Source organism: Pezoporus flaviventris, unplaced genomic scaffold (genome assembly GCF_033815535.1).
Source record: "Pezoporus flaviventris isolate CSIRO_AGI_PZ_B2104156 unplaced genomic scaffold, CSIRO_AGI_Pfla_v1 ptg000063l, whole genome shotgun sequence".
Taxonomy (NCBI): Eukaryota; Metazoa; Chordata; class Aves; order Psittaciformes; family Psittacidae; genus Pezoporus; species Pezoporus flaviventris.
In genome coordinates, this window is record NW_026892611.1 from 10,973,148 (window position 1) to 10,994,478 (window position 21,331).

Sequence of the window (21,331 nt, forward strand, 5' to 3'; positions counted from 1 at the left end):
CAAGCCTTGCCATGAGCTGGACAGACGAATGGATAAACCTGATGCCTCAGCTACAGGAGCTGACCGTGAATACCCCAAGCAGACTGAGATAGAGGAAGAGAAAAACGAATGACTGCAAAACATCACTTGGGGGCAACTGAAAAGTAACATCCTGAATATGTGTGCTTGTAAAGTAGTTATTATTAGAGGTTGTGATTTTGTGTATAAAACCACCTGTATTTACTAGCTAGTTGCTAATAAGAAACTGCACCTTGTATTGTATAGATTTGTCACTTGTAAAAGAGATGTTAGAGTATGGAAATTTGCAGTAGCTGCTAGAAAATGCTAAGGCAAAAGCTAGAAAAATTTTAATACAATGGTAGTGTTATAAAGGAGGTGATGGAACAAATTAAGGGGGGGGAGAATTCCACTGGTAAGAAATTTCTTTGGCTAGTCCTTCACTGCCATCAGCATCTTCGACATGCTGCTGCACCCTGTAATAGTTACTCTGCTAATGTAAATTTATGTATGCCTTGCTGTAGTAGTGACTCGTTACTGGAGAAAACAAAAGGGGGAAGATGTGGAGACAGTGTTCTCACAGGAGAATGGGTAATTGGTACATAAACTTTGAATGGTCCTGAAAGATACCGCGGGGCCGTGGGAGGCCCGAGGAAGCTTAAGCAAGCAAGATAAGAGGCTGGAATTCACCAAGCTAATGAGAACTGTGGACTGTTGGCAAGCTTTCAGGGTTGAGTTCTCACACCTGTGTTTAACCGATTATATGTTAGTCACTGAGGGTCTTCAAAACATGGATCCAATCATAATATGCCAAATCACTGTAAGTGCTTCAGCTCAACTAAGCAGACTGGGTTGCTGAGTTGCTAAGCAGACAATTCTACATCGAAGGCAATTCCTGATTTGTTTTAATGTTGACTCTGTAAGACATGCAACACTGCAGAACCTTTTGTTGTTGGAACAGGGACATGGATGTGAAGAGTTTGATGGAATGTGTTGTATGAGTCTCTGATTATGCTAATTCGATGTACGCACAGCTGAGAACCCTGGCTCAGCTTACCCAGCAATAGGAAATGAGCAATATCCTAAGAATAACTAGATGGTTGTCTTCACGGGGCATTACAGGTTTAGTCAAACACTGTTTAAAAGTATTGCACTTATGTATCCTTGTTAGGTTAATCATCGTAGCTATTAGGCTTGTTTATAGTTGTGTGATAAAACAGGTGAACAGAATAACCCATAATGCCTTGCTTGCACAAAGAAAAAGGGGGGAATTGTTGCAGAATGACTCTTAAGAGCAGGACCATAGAGTTCTGGAGGACCGTGCAAGCAAGGCAGGGGGTGGCCCCCACAGGTGGCCGGAGACCGGACCTGGGAGGAGAATGTGGAGGAAGCTGTGGGGGCTAACCAATACTGTTATGCCAAGAAGGAGTGGCTGAATACCACTCCTATATATGTGTGAACTGCGTCACAAATAAACTAGAAGTTGCTTATCACCCGTATTGGGTTGGCCTGTCTGCTTCTCCTCGCCGCTTACATCTGGGCTCCTCTCGGATCTCCCTGAGCCATTCCTCATGGATGCCAATGACCGCCCCACTGTGGTGGGGGGGACAGTGTGCCCAGCTGGGGTCCAGACCCACTGCTCCTCAGTCCCTCAGCCCCGGGGAGCGGCGGTCCTCTCGCACAGGCCTCCTGCTGCCTCACCACCCCAGGGCTTCCTCCCATTCTGCTGCTGCCAATGCCCACATTCCACCCTAGCTTTTCCTTGGTTCCCTTCCATGTGGAGGGATGGAGTTTTGGGTGGCTAAGAAAGGGCAGGTTGGCGTGTCGGTGGGGCTTATCTGGTGCTCACCATGTGTAGGTGATGCCCAGCAAGAGCTTTTTGTCCTGGCACACTGTTGTGGGAGGAGGCATTGGGTGTTTTAATTTTGGCTCTTCTATGCAGGCTATCTATGATGTAGTTCCTAGAAGTTCAGCTCACCCCCCTGGCTGCGGTAAGCACATGAGAACAGGACAGGGGCAGGAGATGGGTGGGTTGTCTTCTGCAGTGTGATTGCAGAAGAAAGTACCTGTTGGGCTCTTGGTTCTGGGACGCTCCATTCCACGTGGTCACTGGCACATCATGCTCCTTCTGGAGCTTCCTTTCAAAACCACAGCTTGTGCTACGTTTTGGCAATAGAATCCCCACACCTGCAGTCACACAAAGCCCACCAAGCGCATCCGATGGAATGAAAAACATCTCCTCTATTAACAGGAGGCAAAAGTGCACAACGGGTGCTCTGGGGCATCCCCAGGTCTCGGGGAGCAACGGCTACTTCCTCTTGCTTTTCTTCTTGCTTTCGATCAAGTCCAGCCCTTGCTTCTTGATGGCTTCTCTGGTGAGGACAAGGCCACTGTGGTTGTCAGGGATATCAAAATCGTCTGGAGGAGAGAGCGGAGAGGAGCGGGCTGGGGAGGGTCTGTGGGGCTGCCTCTGCTGTGCCTGTGTCCCCAGGAGGAGCCGGCAGCTCCCATAGGAGGAGGCCACTGGCAGAGCCAAGCCCTGGCTGTGAAGAAGATTCACAGCCAAGTGGTTCTGAAGACGAGGCTCTCCCCGCTTGCACCACAGCATCCCCCCTTGCTCCTGTGGTGCTTCTACGCTCCCCAAGCCGCCATCTGCCTCCAGTCTCCCACATGCACACAGAAAACCAGCACTATGCTCAAAGGCCTGGAGCCAAGCGCGGTCAGCCCCAACGCCTGCAGCAACTCCTGGGTTGGGCTCTGCTGGGACAGTGGGAGATGGGCAAGGACAGCCAGAAATGCCAGGAGGCAGGGGCTGGCTGGGGCAGTTGCCGTGGGATGTGTCCCCTTTCCTACCTTGGAGCCCCACGCCCGTGTCCTCCAAGGAAACCTTCCGGTTCCGTGGATCGGCCATGAGGGTTTCCTCCAGCAGCTGCCTGACCTTCACAAAAGTCTGTGAAAGAGAGGCTGTGTTCATAGCTGAAGGGGAGGCGGGTGTTACAAGCAAAGGGGTGCCCAAGCTCCATGTGCCCCTGGTAGGGAACACCCCACAGAGCCCGGGGCCACCTGGGCCTGAGCTGCTCCGTGGCTCTTCCCTCGAGCACCTCCATCCTCCAGCTGGGAGGATGGCTTGGCACGGGCCACCCGGGAAAGCCTGTGCGGGTCCCCAAAGAGCGCAGCAGGGATGGAGCCGCCGTGCACCTCATCATCCTCGCTGTGGCTGGAGGGGGGCAGGTCAGCCACCCGCTGCACCAGGTACTGCAGCTTCTGCTCACACTGCCGGAGCTTCTCGTCCACTGCCATGGCCTTGACAGGATGCTCCTGGAGTCAGAGAGGGAACAGCCTTGGTGGGGAGAACGAGCCCCTTGGGGTGATGGTCGCTGCACCAAGTGTCACCACACGGTGCCGTTGCAGCACCAAGCAGAGCCTGGGCTCTGCTCAGCCCAGCGTTGGGCGGGTACCTGGCCAGGCACGGTGATGCCCCGCAGCCGGACGAAGAGGTTGTCAAGTGCGTTTTCAAAGTCCAGCAGCGTCTCCTGGCTCCTCAGCAGCTGGGCTCGCCCCTGTTCCAGCCGAGCCTCTTCCCGCTGCAGCCTCGTCCTCAGCTCCTCCACCAGCCCCCTGGAGCCAACCACGGTCACATCCATACAACGGCACAGGGGTGCAGACACCCCAAAGCTGTTGCAAAAGCTGCTGCCCAGCTTCTCCCCTGCCCCCAAGCGCAGAGCAGAGATGCTGCCTGCAACTCAACCCCACGCTGCTGCTGCTCCCACTTCCCATGCCAGGCAAGGAGCAAGGCTCCTCCTGCTGCCAGCGCAGGAGCTTTGCGTGCTCTGCCAGCACCAGAGCTGGGGCAGCACTCTGCTCAGAAAGCCTCCCAGTGCGGGAGGGGTGGGCAGCCGCAGGGTGACAAAGGAAGGGCTGCCCTCTTGGGACACCTGCCATGCACGTGTCCCCCTGCCCCTAAGGGTGCCGGCCCCTTTGGCATGAGTGTCCGGAGGCCAGCAGCACCTGCTTGTGTCTGGGGGCCGGCGAAACTTCAGCTCATCGCGCTGCATCTCCAGCTCCTTCACTGCCTTCTCCAGCTCCTGCTTCTTCTCCTTGCACCTTGTGAGGTACTGCTCCATTTCCAGCAGGGACTTCTGCTGTGCCTGGAGCCTGATGGGGATGTCCTGGCCGGGGGAGAGCACAGGGACTCAGCCCAGGGCACTCCTGCAGGGTACAGGATCTGGGCCGTGCTCCTGGGGAGGTTTCTGCACCAGGAACCACAGGAAGCACTGCAAGTTCATGGCGTGGAGCAAAGCAGTTCCAGCCCTGCCTGTACAAGAGGGGCCCTGGGGGGCTCTGGGGACAGAGGAGAGCAGATAACCCTGCCATGGAACAAGGTGAGCAGACAAGGCTCAGCTCCCTGGGGCTGGAGCAGCCCCAGCTTCTACCAGAGATGGCTTTTCACCTCACCCAGAGGCGGGAGCACTGCACCACATCCTTGGCCTCCTCTATCTTCTCCCTCACGTAGGCCTCCCGCTGCAGCTGGTACTTGGTGGCCTCCAGTTTGGCAGCTGCGGTGGAAAGGTTGTGGCAGGGAAGGATGCCTGCGGCTGCGCCTGCATCCCCCCCCTGCACCCTGACAGGCACTCACCCACCACTGGGTCCTCTGCGGGCAGGCTCAGGAAGTCCCTGCTGAGGTCATGCTTGGCTTGCTGCAAGGATGTTCATCGTCACCCCTGAGCTGCTGGCACCCTGGGGGAGCTGGCCCTGCAGCCCCTCACCCATGGCAGGCTGGGCACTGATGCCCGCCCTATGCCGGCAACCCTGAATGTGCCGGGGTCCCCCAGCTCACCGTTTTCAGAGCCCTTTCTTTTGCTTCCTTGAGCCAGCCTCCGTCTCTGGGCTCTTTCTGAGCAGCCTGGGTGCGGAGCCTGAGCTCCCTCTCTGCAAGGACCTGGGTTTTCGTCCTGACCATGCGCTCCTGGAGCAGAGCAGAAGAGAAGTGGCTCCCAAAGCTCCAGCGGACCACTGTGAGCTTCTAAGCCTGGCATGGCCAGCATCAAAAATGCCACCCCCTACCCCCTGTAAACAGCCTGGGAAGGAAAGTGAGCAAGGCCAGCTAGAGAATGGAGAACGCCACCTTCCCCGTGGCCAGGGCTTCAGGCAGCTGTCCCCAGCTCAGGGCAGCCCGGCCCAAGAGCCAGACACAGGAGGAGCTATGGAGGCATCTGGGTGCTGCGGGGAAGCCAAGCTCAGTCTTGCTTTTTCTTGAAGGAAGGAAGACTCAGCAGCACGGCCATCTGGTGCCATGTGTGGGCTCTGGAGGGCAGGAAAGCACCCTGAGGTGCCCTGGACGATGGTCTCACCTCGGCTCCACGAGCAGCTCTGAGCCCACGCGAGGCCATGAGCTCCATGTCCTCCACCTCCCTATGCTGCAGCTCGGCCGTCTCACTCAGGAGGTCCAGGTGCAGAGGCAGGTGGGCCAGCTCCTGGGACACGGGGAGCCAGAGCCCACTGAGTCCCAGGGGTGCCCTGTGCTGGGACAGAAGGTGGAGGGGAGCAGGAGGACCTCCTGCAGGAGGGTGTCCCACCAGCACAGCCCCTTGGGCCCTTCAGTGCCTTTGCAGGGGGAGCGGGTGAGACAACGGCACGGTGAGGATGAGCTCACCTTCCTCAGGGCATCCCGCACCGCCACGTACAGGGCAGTCACCTTCTGCCCAGCGCGGACTTTTGTTTGCATCTTCTCTATGTTGCCCTCCAGGGTACGAACCACCTGGGGCAGAGAAGGTTGGAGACAAGGGGTGAGCCCATCTACTGAGACCAGTGCCCACCCAGGGGGGCAGGGTTGACTGAAACCCCCCACGGGTGCTGCCACCCCAGGGAGGGGCCCTGGCACCTGTGCCTGCTGCTGCTTTTCGGCCCTCTGGACATCCTGCAGCTGCTGCAGCCGCCTCTGCAGCCGCTCCTTGGCCCGGCTCCGCTGCTCCACCTGGTACAGCAGCATGTTGCATGTGTTCACCTGGCGACAGACTTCAGCCCGGAGCTTCTCCCGGGCCACCTGCATGGGATGTGAGCATTTGCCAGGCTGGAGGCAGGGCTCGCTGGGCGCCCACGGGAGAAGGGGTCCTGCCTGCAAAACTCATTGCCAAGGTAGAGCTGGGGATGCTGGGACCTGCTCGCTCCCTTGGCGGGACAGGAGCTCTGCTGGGGCAAAGGACCTGCTCAGGGTGCTAGGGGAGGACACTGATGGGTCCTGCAGTGCAAAGGGTCCCACGGGACCGCTCATGGACGCCCCGTGTCTCACTGCACCAGCCCTGCGGGGCTGTCCTGGTGCTGGCACCAGCTGCCTGTTCCCTCCAACCGCTCCTTCTGAGCATCCCCTGAACCCCAGCCCACTGCCAGCAGCCTGGCCCCGCTGGACTCTGCTATTACCTCCAACGGCTTACTGGCCAAAGCAATGCCCAAGGGCTGCTCCGCTCCGCAAGCCTCAGCGATGGTGAGCTCATGCTGTGGGCAGAAGAAGGGCAGAGAACACATCACTGCCAGCCTGGGGATGGTCCCAGCCTCCTGCTGCCCTGCACTCCCTGCTCCTGGACAGGACCAGTGGAGAAGCTAGCTCTGCACGTCCAGCAGAGTCACAGTCACGGAGGCAGCAAATGGGACCTGCCGGTACCTTGCGGGCAAGGCCCAGGACATAGATATCCTCCTGCACCGCCTCTCGCAGCTGGGGCAGCCGCTCCACGTTCTGCGTGAACTTCTCTTCCTGTGGCTTGCTGTACAAGTTCCTTGCTTGCCCTGCAGGACATTGAGGAGCTGTTGGTACCATGCAGGATGATGCGGGGACCAAAAGCCCCCTACTTGGCCCAGCCCATAACGCAAAGCCAACGGGGCAGCACCTTGCAAGGCTATGCTGGCACGCATCTCACGGATGCGCTTGCTGAGGTTCGTCTTCTGGCCCAGCATGATGCCGCTGCTCCTGCCTCGGCTCTCCAGCCCCGCTGTGTACGCAGCAGCCACTGCAGTTCTACTGCCCGCTGCAAGGGTCACAGAGCTGTGGCCAAGCCAACGGAGCTGAGCAACCTACGTCCTCATAATTGTCGCAGGGCTGTAACCACAACATGGAGCTGAGCTCCCTACGCCCTGGGAACTGTTGCCGGGCCGTAACCACAGCAACGGAGCAAGAGCAGCCTCTTGCTGCCTGGACATGTCCCTTTGGAAAGGTCAGCTCATTGGTCAGGAAACAGCCGCGCAGGGAGTTACGCTCCTGTTGACACGGGCAAGAACCAACCAGCTCTCAATACTGATTATTTATTCGGATGCTCACCGTATGCTCTTGCTCACCTACAAACGGGACACGAAATGCAAGCACGTACACTTGTTTGTTGGTCAATACCATCAAGATCCCACTACCAGAGAGCTGCAGAAAAAGACTTTGGAGGAAATGGCCTTCCCAGCACTAAGCTTGTACTTCAGCCGAGATCAAGCTTCTGTAATGCGGGGTCTTTTACCTACAGCCATCCTGTTGTGCTAAGGGGGTTAAGAAATACCCTCTGAGGCTCTTACTCAGCATCTCCTTTGCAGATTTATAAATGGCATGTTAGCGCTAATAGCCAGTGACAAGCTAAATTCCGACACGATTATCTCTAGTGCTTCATCAAGCCTGCATGAAGAAGTGGTCGCTTGAAAGACAAGCAGGGAAGGGTTTGTACACCCAAGGAATCTCCCCAGTCTGGCCATGCATGTAGAGATCTCCACACGGAGGCCACGTCCACGTGCCAAATACAGGAATTACGCCCCTAACCTTTCCGAGGCAAAATTTAAACACGTAGATTACATTGGGGGCAAGAGAAAGCATTTTAAATCGGATAAAGTGGTTCATGAATCTCCGTTTCACTGTCCCTCAGCAAAACTCGGCTTCGACAACGGCAGCGGGGAACTGAGCCCTTAACTTTTTACAGTGCTTTTTAGAAAAGCGGGGAATTGAGCCTGAGACTCTAAAGCAGCTAGCAGGTCTAGTGGCTGTAGGGAAGGCTAAGAGATTTTGTTTGCAGATCCTAATACAATATTTGAGGAGAGTGAGTGGCAAAAGTTTGGTGATGAACTATTTGACTCAGTGCTTAATGATTATAAAAAGGCAAAGAAACTCGGTAAACCACGGAGGGAAGTAATGAACTGTATAAAAAGATACAAGGCAGAAAAGAAAACTGCTGCGGTAGCAACGGAGAAACTAGGAACAGACGTCCCCGGTCGGCTGAAACCGGGGGAAGATTACAACTCGTTCCCCCCCACCCCAACTCGCGGGAGCACAGGGTTTCCCCCCCCCCTTTTCTCCCCCTCCATCAGAAGGTGCCGCGGAGGAGGTGTAACCCCCTGCTCCCCCACCACCCCAGTTCCGAAAGCAGGGACTTTGAAAAGGACAGAGAAAGTATATTAGAAGGTACACGCATGATAAAAGTCGAGGAATCCGAAAGAAAGAGGGCGGTGCCTCGGCGCCGGACCGATTGCGGCGCCATTTTGAAGCACGCAGTAGAAAATAGGGATCATGCGCGAGCGGGAGATTTAAAGGAACCGCGAGCCTCTCCAGCCCACTATGCCCCAGAGTGAAAAGATTTTTAACTCAGTCACGGAGGAGCCAGGTCTGCAGATGGCCACATACCGAACGAGAGACATCTGATAAGAAAGACACAGCTGCGAGCAACGGAGACCCCGAGTTCGGCGCAGGATCAGCCCCCGAATCCCCTGAATCCGAGCCAGATTTATATCCTCTGCTTCCAGACCCTGACTCTTCATCTCCCGGGTCGGTCTGCTCAGACTTACTGGCCCTGGAGACGCTCTGTTGTAACAATGGGTAACCAAAGAGGTGAACATTACTGGGGAATTTTCTGCAATGGGCATCTTGGCATATCCTGTGTTTACTACACAGCAGGGGGCTAAAGAGTGGGAAGCTCTTGATCTCAAAATAGTTAAGGAGGCCTGACAAACGGTGACCACGTATGCGTTAAAATCCTCTTATACTCAAGCTGTATATGTTATGATTTTTTCTTGCAATTGACAGGGAGAGCCCATACAGTTTCTCTGTGATACTCATGTACTAGAAGTTGGTAAATATAAGTATGTCCAGGTTTCTATCAACCCTTGGAGACCTCTGTAGATACTGCTAGCCACTTGTTCCAGCACAGGCTGGCCACCTGTGTCGGAACGAGTGTGCATTTTGGTCAGTATAAAAGCCCAAGCCTCATACGATGTGGGGGAGGCGGAGCCTCTGCGGGGACCCCCGCTAAGGTTGAGCCTGCCACCTCTCACTGCAATGATGCTTCTCCTTCTCGGAGCTGGTTTGCTGTTAGTCTCCACAGGGTCCTTGTGCCACGTTCTGTACGTGGGACTGTAGTGGGAGTAATGATGGCTTTTGCAGGGACTAAAAAAAAAAAAAAAAAAAGAAAAGAAAAGAGGGGGAGAGAGAGAGAGTAATGATGCTGCACTTAACCTGTCTAACCTGTCTACTTCTCAAGAACTGAAGAACTGATAACCTGGGGGAGGGGGTATATTTGTGTCCTCCTGCCTACAGGTCCATGGTGACTGCCTGCAAAGTTTGTCAAGCCTTGCCATGAGCTGGACAGACGAATGGATAAACCTGATGCCTCAGCTACAGGAGCTGACCGTGAATACCCCAAGCAGACTGAGATAGAGGAAGAGAAAAACGAATGACTGCAAAACATCACTTGGGGGCAACTGAAAAGTAACATCCTGAATATGTGTGCTTGTAAAGTAGTTATTATTAGAGGTTGTGATTTTGTGTATAAAACCACCTGTATTTACTAGCTAGTTGCTAATAAGAAACTGCACCTTGTATTGTATAGATTTGTCACTTGTAAAAGAGATGTTAGAGTATGGAAATTTGCAGTAGCTGCTAGAAAATGCTAAGGCAAAAGCTAGAAAAATTTTAATACAATGGTAGTGTTATAAAGGAGGTGATGGAACAAATTAAGGGGGGGGAGAATTCCACTGGTAAGAAATTTCTTTGGCTAGTCCTTCACTGCCATCAGCATCTTCGACATGCTGCTGCACCCTGTAATAGTTACTCTGCTAATGTAAATTTATGTGTGCCTTGCTGTAGTAGCGACTCGTTACTGGAGAAAACAAAAGGGGGAAGATGTGGAGACAGTGTTCTCACAGGAGAATGGGTAATTGGTACATAAACTTTGAATGGTCCTGAAAGATACCGCGGGGCCGTGGGAGGCCCGAGGAAGCTTAAGCAAGCAAGATAAGAGGCTGGAATTCACCAAGCTAATGAGAACTGTGGACTGTTGGCAAGCTTTCAGGGTTGAGTTCTCACACCTGTGTTTAACCGATTATATGTTAGTCACTGAGGGTCTTCAAAACATGGATCCAATCATAATATGCCAAATCACTGTAAGTGCTTCAGCTCAACTAAGCAGACTGGGTTGCTGAGTTGCTAAGCAGACAATTCTACATCGAAGGCAATTCCTGATTTGTTTTAATGTTGACTCTGTAAGACATGCAACACTGCAGAACCTTTTGTTGTTGGAACAGGGACATGGATGTGAAGAGTTTGATGGAATGTGTTGTATGAGTCTCTGATTATGCTAATTCGATGTACGCACAGCTGAGAACCCTGGCTCAGCTTACCCAGCAATAGGAAATGAGCAATATCCTAAGAATAACTAGATGGTTGTCTTCACGGGGCATTACAGGTTGAGTCAAACACTGTTTAAAAGTATTGCACTTATGTATCCTTGTTAGGTTAATCATCGTAGCTATTAGGCTTGTTTATAGTTGTGTGATAAAACAGGTGAACAGAATAACCCATAATGCCTTGCTTGCACAAAGAAAAAGGGGGGAATTGTTGCAGAATGACTCTTAAGAGCAGGACCATAGAGTTCTGGAGGACCGTGCAAGCAAGGCAGGGGGTGGCCCCCACAGGTGGCCGGAGACCGGACCTGGGAGGAGAATGTGGAGGAAGCTGTGGGGGCTAACCAATACTGTTATGCCAAGAAGGAGTGGCTGAATACCACTCCTATATATGTGTGAACTGCGTCACAAATAAACTAGAAGTTGCTTATCACCCGTATTGGGTTGGCCTGTCTGCTTCTCCTCGCCGCTTACATCTGGGCTCCTCTCGGATCTCCCTGAGCCATTCCTCATGGATGCCAATGACCGCCCCACTGTGGTGGGGGGGACAGTGTGCCCAGCTGGGGTCCAGACCCGCTGCTCCTCAGTCCCTCAGCCCCGGGGAGCGGCGGTCCTCTCGCACAGGCCTCCTGCTGCCTCACCACCCCAGGGCTTCCTCCCATTCTGCTGCTGCCAATGCCCACATTCCACCCTAGCTTTTCCTTGGTTCCCTTCCATGTGGAGGGATGGAGTTTTGGGTGGCTAAGAAAGGGCAGGTTGGCGTGTCGGTGGGGCTTATCTGGTGCTCACCATGTGTAGGTGATGCCCAGCAAGAGCTTTTTGTCCTGGCACACTGTTGTGGGAGGAGGCATTGGGTGTTTTAATTTTGGCTCTTCTATGCAGGCTATCTATGATGTAGTTCCTAGAAGTTCAGCTCACCCCCCTGGCTGCGGTAAGCACATGAGAACAGGACAGGGGCAGGAGATGGGTGGGTTGTCTTCTGCAGTGTGATTGCAGAAGAAAGTACCTGTTGGGCTCTTGGTTCTGGGACGCTCCATTCCACGTGGTCACTGGCACATCATGCTCCTTCTGGAGCTTCCTTTCAAAACCACAGCTTGTGCTACGTTTTGGCAATAGAATCCCCACACCTGCAGTCACACAAAGCCCACCAAGCGCATCCGATGGAATGAAAAACATCTCCTCTATTAACAGGAGGCAAAAGTGCACAACGGGTGCTCTGGGGCATCCCCAGGTCTCGGGGAGCAACGGCTACTTCCTCTTGCTTTTCTTCTTGCTTTCGATCAAGTCCAGCCCTTGCTTCTTGATGGCTTCTCTGGTGAGGACAAGGCCACTGTGGTTGTCAGGGATATCAAAATCGTCTGGAGGAGAGAGCGGAGAGGAGCGGGCTGGGGAGGGTCTGTGGGGCTGCCTCTGCTGTGCCTGTGTCCCCAGGAGGAGCCGGCAGCTCCCATAGGAGGAGGCCACTGGCAGAGCCAAGCCCTGGCTGTGAAGAAGATTCACAGCCAAGTGGTTCTGAAGACGAGGCTCTCCCCGCTTGCACCACAGCATCCCCCCTTGCTCCTGTGGTGCTTCTACGCTCCCCAAGCCACCATCTGCCTCCAGTCTCCCACATGCACACAGAAAACCAGCACTATGCTCAAAGGCCTGGAGCCAAGCGCGGTCAGCCCCAACGCCTGCAGCAACTCCTGGGTTGGGCTCTGCTGGGACAGTGGGAGATGGGCAAGGACAGCCAGAAATGCCAGGAGGCAGGGGCTGGCTGGGGCAGTTGCCGTGGGATGTGTCCCCTTTCCTACCTTGGAGCCCCACGCCCGTGTCCTCCAAGGAAACCTTCCGGTTCCGTGGATCGGCCATGAGGGTTTCCTCCAGCAGCTGCCTGACCTTCACAAAAGTCTGTGAAAGAGAGGCTGTGTTCATAGCTGAAGGGGAGGCGGGTGTTACAAGCAAAGGGGTGCCCAAGCTCCATGTGCCCCTGGTAGGGAACACCCCACAGAGCCCGGGGCCACCTGGGCCTGAGCTGCTCCGTGGCTCTTCCCTCGAGCACCTCCATCCTCCAGCTGGGAGGATGGCTTGGCACGGGCCACCCGGGAAAGCCTGTGCGGGTCCCCAAAGAGCGCAGCAGGGATGGAGCCGCCGTGCACCTCATCATCCTCGCTGTGGCTGGAGGGGGGCAGGTCAGCCACCCGCTGCACCAGGTACTGCAGCTTCTGCTCACACTGCCGGAGCTTCTCGTCCACTGCCATGGCCTTGACAGGATGCTCCTGGAGTCAGAGAGGGAACAGCCTTGGTGGGGAGAACGAGCCCCTTGGGGTGATGGTCGCTGCACCAAGTGTCACCACACGGTGCCGTTGCAGCACCAAGCAGAGCCTGGGCTCTGCTCAGCCCAGCGTTGGGCGGGTACCTGGCCAGGCACGGTGATGCCCCGCAGCCGGACGAAGAGGTTGTCAAGTGCGTTTTCAAAGTCCAGCAGCGTCTCCTGGCTCCTCAGCAGCTGGGCTCGCCCCTGTTCCAGCCGAGCCTCTTCCCGCTGCAGCCTCGTCCTCAGCTCCTCCACCAGCCCCCTGGAGCCAACCACGGTCACATCCATACAACGGCACAGGGGTGCAGACACCCCAAAGCTGTTGCAAAAGCTGCTGCCCAGCTTCTCCCCTGCCCCCAAGCGCAGAGCAGAGATGCTGCCTGCAACTCAACCCCACGCTGCTGCTGCTCCCACTTCCCATGCCAGGCAAGGAGCAAGGCTCCTCCTGCTGCCAGCGCAGGAGCTTTGCGTGCTCTGCCAGCACCAGAGCTGGGGCAGCACTCTGCTCAGAAAGCCTCCCAGTGCGGGAGGGGTGGGCAGCCGCAGGGTGACAAAGGAAGGGCTGCCCTCTTGGGACACCTGCCATGCACGTGTCCCCCTGCCCCTAAGGGTGCCGGCCCCTTTGGCATGAGTGTCCGGAGGCCAGCAGCACCTGCTTGTGTCTGGGGGCCGGCGAAACTTCAGCTCATCGCGCTGCATCTCCAGCTCCTTCACTGCCTTCTCCAGCTCCTGCTTCTTCTCCTTGCACCTTGTGAGGTACTGCTCCATTTCCAGCAGGGACTTCTGCTGTGCCTGGAGCCTGATGGGGATGTCCTGGCCGGGGGAGAGCACAGGGACTCAGCCCAGGGCACTCCTGCAGGGTACAGGATCTGGGCCGTGCTCCTGGGGAGGTTTCTGCACCAGGAACCACAGGAAGCACTGCAAGTTCATGGCGTGGAGCAAAGCAGTTCCAGCCCTGCCTGTACAAGAGGGGCCCTGGGGGGCTCTGGGGACAGAGGAGAGCAGATAACCCTGCCATGGAACAAGGTGAGCAGACAAGGCTCAGCTCCCTGGGGCTGGAGCAGCCCCAGCTTCTACCAGAGATGGCTTTTCACCTCACCCAGAGGCGGGAGCACTGCACCACATCCTTGGCCTCCTCTATCTTCTCCCTCACGTAGGCCTCCCGCTGCAGCTGGTACTTGGTGGCCTCCAGTTTGGCAGCTGCGGTGGAAAGGTTGTGGCAGGGAAGGATGCCTGCGGCTGCGCCTGCATCCCCCCCCTGCACCCTGACAGGCACTCACCCACCACTGGGTCCTCTGCGGGCAGGCTCAGGAAGTCCCTGCTGAGGTCATGCTTGGCTTGCTGCAAGGATGTTCATCGTCACCCCTGAGCTGCTGGCACCCTGGGGGAGCTGGCCCTGCAGCCCCTCACCCATGGCAGGCTGGGCACTGATGCCCGCCCTATGCCGGCAACCCTGAATGTGCCGGGGTCCCCCAGCTCACCGTTTTCAGAGCCCTTTCTTTTGCTTCCTTGAGCCAGCCTCCGTCTCTGGGCTCTTTCTGAGCAGCCTGGGTGCGGAGCCTGAGCTCCCTCTCTGCAAGGACCTGGGTTTTCGTCCTGACCATGCGCTCCTGGAGCAGAGCAGAAGAGAAGTGGCTCCCAAAGCTCCAGCGGACCTCTGTGAGCTTCTAAGCCTGGCATGGCCAGCATCAAAAATGCCACCCCCTACCCCCTGTAAACAGCCTGGGAAGGAAAGTGAGCAAGGCCAGCTAGAGAATGGAGAACGCCACCTTCCCCGTGGCCAGGGCTTCAGGCAGCTGTCCCCAGCTCAGGGCAGCCCGGCCCAAGAGCCAGACACAGGAGGAGCTATGGAGGCATCTGGGTGCTGCGGGGAAGCCAAGCTCAGTCTTGCTTTTTCTTGAAGGAAGGAAGACTCAGCAGCACGGCCATCTGGTGCCATGTGTGGGCTCTGGAGGGCAGGAAAGCACCCTGAGGTGCCCTGGACGATGGTCTCACCTCGGCTCCACGAGCAGCTCTGAGCCCACGCGAGGCCATGAGCTCCATGTCCTCCACCTCCCTATGCTGCAGCTCGGCCGTCTCACTCAGGAGGTCCAGGTGCAGAGGCAGGTGGGCCAGCTCCTGGGACACGGGGAGCCAGAGCCCACTGAGTCCCAGGGGTGCCCTGTGCTGGGACAGAAGGTGGAGGGGAGCAGGAGGACCTCCTGCAGGAGGGTGTCCCACCAGCACAGCCCCTTGGGCCCTTCAGTGCCTTTGCAGGGGGAGCGGGTGAGACAACGGCACGGTGAGGATGAGCTCACCTTCCTCAGGGCATCCCGCACCGCCACGTACAGGGCAGTCACCTTCTGCCCAGCGCGGACTTTTGTTTGCATCTTCTCTATGTTGCCCTCCAGGGTACGAACCACCTGGGGCAGAGAAGGTTGGAGACAAGGGGTGAGCCCATCTACTGAGACCAGTGCCCACCCAGGGGGGCAGGGTTGACTGAAACCCCCCACGGGTGCTGCCACCCCAGGGAGGGGCCCTGGCACCTGTGCCTGCTGCTGCTTTTCGGCCCTCTGGACATCCTGCAGCTGCTGCAGCCGCCTCTGCAGCCGCTCCTTGGCCCGGCTCCGCTGCTCCACCTGGTACAGCAGCATGTTGCATGTGTTCACCTGGCGACAGACTTCAGCCCGGAGCTTCTCCCGGGCCACCTGCATGGGATGTGAGCATTTGCCAGGCTGGAGGCAGGGCTCGCTGGGCGCCCACGGGAGAAGGGGTCCTGCCTGCAAAACTCATTGCCAAGGTAGAGCTGGGGATGCTGGGACCTGCTCGCTCCCTTGGCGGGACAGGAGCTCTGCTGGGGCAAAGGACCTGCTCAGGGAGCTAGGGGAGGACACTGATGGGTCCTGCAGTGCAAAGGGTCCCACGGGACCGCTCATGGACGCCCCGTGTCTCACTGCACCAGCCCTGCGGGGCTGTCCTGGTGCTGGCACCAGCTGCCTGTTCCCTCCAACCGCTCCTTCTGAGCATCCCCTGAACCCCAGCCCACTGCCAGCAGCCTGGCCCCGCTGGACTCTGCTATTACCTCCAACGGCTTACTGGCCAAAGCAATGCCCAAGGGCTGCTCCGCTCCGCAAGCCTCAGCGATGGTGAGCTCATGCTGTGGGCAGAAGAAGGGCAGAGAACACATCACTGCCAGCCTGGGGATGGTCCCAGCCTCCTGCTGCCCTGCACTCCCTGCTCCTGGACAGGACCAGTGGAGAAGCTAGCTCTGCACGTCCAGCAGAGTCACAGTCACGGAGGCAGCAAATGGGACCTGCCGGTACCTTGCGGGCAAGGCCCAGGACATAGATATCCTCCTGCACCGCCTCTCGCAGCTGGGGCAGCCGCTCCACGTTCTGCGTGAACTTCTCTTCCTGTGGCTTGCTGTACAAGTTCCTTGCTTGCCCTGCAGGACATTGAGGAGCTGTTGGTACCATGCAGGATGATGCGGGGACCAAAAGCCCCCTACTTGGCCCAGCCCATAACGCAAAGCCAACGGGGCAGCACCTTGCAAGGCTATGCTGGCACGCATCTCACGGATGCGCTTGCTGAGGTTCGTCTTCTGGCCCAGCATGATGCCGCTGCTCCTGCCTCGGCTCTCCAGCCCCGCTGTGTACGCAGCAGCCACTGCAGTTCTACTGCCCGCTGCAAGGGTCACAGAGCTGTGGCCAAGCCAACGGAGCTGAGCAACCTACGTCCTCATAATTGTCGCAGGGCTGTAACCACAACATGGAGCTGAGCTCCCTACGCCCTGGGAACTGTTGCCGGGCCGTAACCACAGCAACGGAGCAAGAGCAGCCTCTTGCTGCCTGGACATGTCCCTTTGGAAAGGTCAGCTCATTGGTCAGGAAACAGCCGCGCAGGGAGTTACGCTCCTGTTGACACGGGCAAGAACCAACCAGCTCTCAATACTGATTATTTATTCGGATGCTCACCGTATGCTCTTGCTCACCTACAAACGGGACACGAAATGCAAGCACGTACACTTGTTTGTTGGTCAATACCATCAAGATCCCACTACCAGAGAGCTGCAGAAAAAGACTTTGGAGGAAATGGCCTTCCCAGCACTAAGCTTGTACTTCAGCCGAGATCAAGCTTCTGTAATGCGGGGTCTTTTACCTACAGCCATCCTGTTGTGCTAAGGGGGTTAAGAAATACCCTCTGAGGCTCTTACTCAGCATCTCCTTTGCAGATTTATAAATGGCATGTTAGCGCTAATAGCCAGTGACAAGCTAAATTCCGACACGATTATCTCTAGTGCTTCATCAAGCCTGCATGAAGAAGTGGTCGCTTGAAAGACAAGCAGGGAAGGGTTTGTACACCCAAGGAATCTCCCCAGTCTGGCCATGCATGTAGAGATCTCCACACGGAGGCCACGTCCACCTGCCAAATACAGGAATTACGCCCCTAACCTTTCCGAGGCAAAATTTAAACACGTAGATTACATTGGGGGCAAGAGAAAGCATTTTAAATCGGATAAAGTGGTTCATGAATCTCCGTTTCACTGTCCCTCAGCAAAACTCGGCTTCGACAACGGCAGCGGGGAACTGAGCCCTTAACTTTTTACAGTGCTTTTTAGAAAAGCGGGGAATTGAGCCTGAGACTCTAAAGCAGCTAGCAGGTCTAGTGGCTGTAGGGAAGGCTAAGAGATTTTTTTTGCAGATCCTAATACAATATTTGAGGAGAGTGAGTGGCAAAAGTTTGGTGATGAACTATTTGACTCAGTGCTTAATGATTATAAAAAGGCAAAGAAACTCGGTAAACCACGGAGGGAAGTAATGAACTGTATAAAAAGATACAAGGCAGAAAAGAAAACTGCTGCGGTAGCAACGGAGAAACTAGGAACAGACGTCCCCGGTCGGCTGAAACCGGGGGAAGATTACAACTCGTTCCCCCCCACCCCAACTCGCGGGAGCACAGGGTTTCCCCCCCCCCTTTTCTCCCCCTCCATCAGAAGGTGCCGCGGAGGAGGTGTAACCCCCTGCTCCCCCACCACCCCAGTTCCGAAAGCAGGGACTTTGAAAAGGACAGAGAAAGTATATTAGAAGGTACACGCATGATAAAAGTCGAGGAATCCGAAAGAAAGAGGGCGGTGCCTCGGCGCCGGACCGATTGCGGCGCCATTTTGAAGCACGCAGTAGAAAATAGGGATCATGCGCGAGCGGGAGATTTAAAGGAACCGCGAGCCTCTCCAGCCCACTATGCCCCAGAGTGAAAAGATTTTTAACTCAGTCACGGAGGAGCCAGGTCTGCAGATGGCCACATACCGAACGAGAGACATCTGATAAGAAAGACACAGCTGCGAGCAACGGAGACCCCGAGTTCGGCGCAGGATCAGCCCCCGAATCCCCTGAATCCGAGCCAGATTTATATCCTCTGCTTCCAGACCCTGACTCTTCATCTCCCGGGTCGGTCTGCTCAGACTTACTGGCCCTGGAGACGCTCTGTTGTAACAATGGGTAACCAAAGAGGTGAACATTACTGGGGAATTTTCTGCAATGGGCATCTTGGCATATCCTGTGTTTACTACACAGCAGGGGGCTAAAGAGTGGGAAGCTCTTGATCTCAAAATAGTTAAGGAGGCCTGACAAACGGTGACCACGTATGCGTTAAAATCCTCTTATACTCAAGCTGTATATGTTATGATTTTTTCTTGCAATTGACAGGGAGAGCCCATACAGTTTCTCTGTGATACTCATGTACTAGAAGTTGGTAAATATAAGTATGTCCAGGTTTCTATCAACCCTTGGAGACCTCTGTAGATACTGCTAGCCACTTGTTCCAGCACAGGCTGGCCACCTGTGTCGGAACGAGTGTGCATTTTGGTCAGTATAAAAGCCCAAGCCTCATACGATGTGGGGGAGGCGGAGCCTCTGCGGGGACCCCCGCTAAGGTTGAGCCTGCCACCTCTCACTGCAATGATGCTTCTCCTTCTCGGAGCTGGTTTGCTGTTAGTCTCCACAGGGTCCTTGTGCCACGTTCTGTACGTGGGACTGTAGTGGGAGTAATGATGGCTTTTGCAGGGACTAAAAAAAAAAAAAAAAAAGAAAAGAAAAGAGGGGGAGAGAGAGAGAGTAATGATGCTGCACTTAACCTGTCTAACCTGTCTACTTCTCAAGAACTGAAGAACTGATAACCTGGGGGAGGGGGTATATTTGTGTCCTCCTGCCTACAGGTCCATGGTGACTGCCTGCAAAGTTTGTCAAGCCTTGCCATGAGCTGGACAGACGAATGGATAAACCTGATGCCTCAGCTACAGGAGCTGACCGTGAATACCCCAAGCAGACTGAGATAGAGGAAGAGAAAAACGAATGACTGCAAAACATCACTTGGGGGCAACTGAAAAGTAACATCCTGAATATGTGTGCTTGTAAAGTAGTTATTATTAGAGGTTGTGATTTTGTGTATAAAACCACCTGTATTTACTAGCTAGTTGCTAATAAGAAACTGCACCTTGTATTGTATAGATTTGTCACTTGTAAAAGAGATGTTAGAGTATGGAAATTTGCAGTAGCTGCTAGAAAATGCTAAGGCAAAAGCTAGAAAAATTTTAATACAATGGTAGTGTTATAAAGGAGGTGATGGAACAAATTAAGGGGGGGGAGAATTCCACTGGTAAGAAATTTCTTTGGCTAGTCCTTCACTGCCATCAGCATCTTCGACATGCTGCTGCACCCTGTAATAGTTACTCTGCTAATGTAAATTTATGTATGCCTTGCTGTAGTAGCGACTCGTTACTGGAGAAAACAAAAGGGGGAAGATGTGGAGACAGTGTTCTCACAGGAGAATGGGTAATTGGTACATAAACTTTGAATGGTCCTGAAAGATACCGCGGGGCCGTGGGAGGCCCGAGGAAGCTTAAGCAAGCAAGATAAGAGGCTGGAATTCACCAAGCTAATGAGAACTGTGGACTGTTGGCAAGCTTTCAGGGTTGAGTTCTCACACCTGTGTTTAACCGATTATATGTTAGTCACTGAGGGTCTTCAAAACATGGATCCAATCATAATATGCCAAATCACTGTAAGTGCTTCAGCTCAACTAAGCAGACTGGGTTGCTGAGTTGCTAAGCAGACAATTCTACATCGAAGGCAATTCCTGATTTGTTTTAATGTTGACTCTGTAAGACATGCAACACTGCAGAACCTTTTGTTGTTGGAACAGGGACATGGATGTGAAGAGTTTGATGGAATGTGTTGTATGAGTCTCTGATTATGCTAATTCGATGTACGCACAGCTGAGAACCCTGGCTCAGCTTACCCAGCAATAGGAAATGAGCAATATCCTAAGAATAACTAGATGGTTGTCTTCACGGGGCATTACAGGTTGAGTCAAACACTGTTTAAAAGTATTGCACTTATGTATCCTTGTTAGGTTAATCATCGTAGCTATTAGGCTTGTTTATAGTTGTGTGATAAAACAGGTGAACAGAATAACCCATAATGCCTTGCTTGCACAAAGAAAAAGGGGGGAATTGTTGCAGAATGACTCTTAAGAGCAGGACCATAGAGTTCTGGAGGACTGTGCAAGCAAGGCAGGGGGTGGCCCCCACAGGTGGCCGGAGACCGGACCTGGGAGGAGAATGTGGAGGAAGCTGTGGGGGCTAACCAATACTGTTATGCCAAGAAGGAGTGGCTGAATACCACTCCTATATATGTGTGAACTGCGTCACAAATAAACTAGAAGTTGCTTATCACCCGTATTGGGTTGGCCTGTCTGCTTCTCCTCGCCGCTTACATCTGGGCTCCTCTCGGATCTCCCTGAGCCATTCCTCATGGATGCCAATGACCGCCCCACTGTGGTGGGGGGGACAGTGTGCCCAGCTGGGGTCCAGACCCACTGCTCCTCAGTCCCTCAGCCCCGGGGAGCGGCGGTCCTCTCGCACAGGCCTCCTGCTGCCTCACCACCCCAGGGCTTCCTCCCATTCTGCTGCTGCCAATGCCCACATTCCACCCTAGCTTTTCCTTGGTTCCCTTCCATGTGGAGGGATGGAGTTTTGGGTGGCTAAGAAAGGGCAGGTTGGCGTGTCGGTGGGGCTTATCTGGTGCTCACCATGTGTAGGTGATGCCCAGCAAGAGCTTTTTGTCCTGGCACACTGTTGTGGGAGGAGGCATTGGGTGTTTTAATTTTGGCTCTTCTATGCAGGCTATCTATGATGTAGTTCCTAGAAGTTCAGCTCACCCCCCTGGCTGCGGTAAGCACATGAGAACAGGACAGGGGCAGGAGATGGGTGGGTTGTCTTCTGCAGTGTGATTGCAGAAGAAAGTACCTGTTGGGCTCTTGGTTCTGGGACGCTCCATTCCACGTGGTCACTGGCACATCATGCTCCTTCTGGAGCTTCCTTTCAAAACCACAGCTTGTGCTACGTTTTGGCAATAGAATCCCCAC

General features: G+C 54.8%; 2 protein-coding genes across 2 annotated transcripts; both read right to left on the reverse strand.

Annotated features, from left to right (window-relative positions):
* Positions 1-2,305: 2,305 nt before the first annotated feature.
* LOC133278180 (coiled-coil domain-containing protein 183-like) lies at positions 2,306-6,519 on the reverse strand. The gene is made up of 12 exons (XM_061470706.1): positions 6,415-6,519; positions 5,879-6,040; positions 5,651-5,755; positions 5,349-5,471; positions 4,835-4,963; positions 4,634-4,694; positions 4,453-4,553; positions 3,937-4,166; positions 3,456-3,615; positions 3,196-3,315; positions 2,851-2,947; positions 2,306-2,415 (listed from the first exon to the last, which is right to left on the reverse strand). Exons 1-12 carry the CDS (start codon positions 6,517-6,519, stop codon positions 2,306-2,308), a joined length of 1,503 nt encoding a protein of 500 aa, XP_061326690.1.
* Positions 6,520-11,880: 5,361 nt separating this feature from the next.
* On the reverse strand, positions 11,881-16,094 carry LOC133278181 (coiled-coil domain-containing protein 183-like). The gene is made up of 12 exons (XM_061470707.1): positions 15,990-16,094; positions 15,454-15,615; positions 15,226-15,330; positions 14,924-15,046; positions 14,410-14,538; positions 14,209-14,269; positions 14,028-14,128; positions 13,512-13,741; positions 13,031-13,190; positions 12,771-12,890; positions 12,426-12,522; positions 11,881-11,990 (listed from the first exon to the last, which is right to left on the reverse strand). The coding sequence occupies exons 1-12, from the start codon at positions 16,092-16,094 to the stop codon at positions 11,881-11,883; spliced, it is 1,503 nt and encodes a 500-aa protein (XP_061326691.1).
* Positions 16,095-21,331: the final 5,237 nt, after the last annotated feature.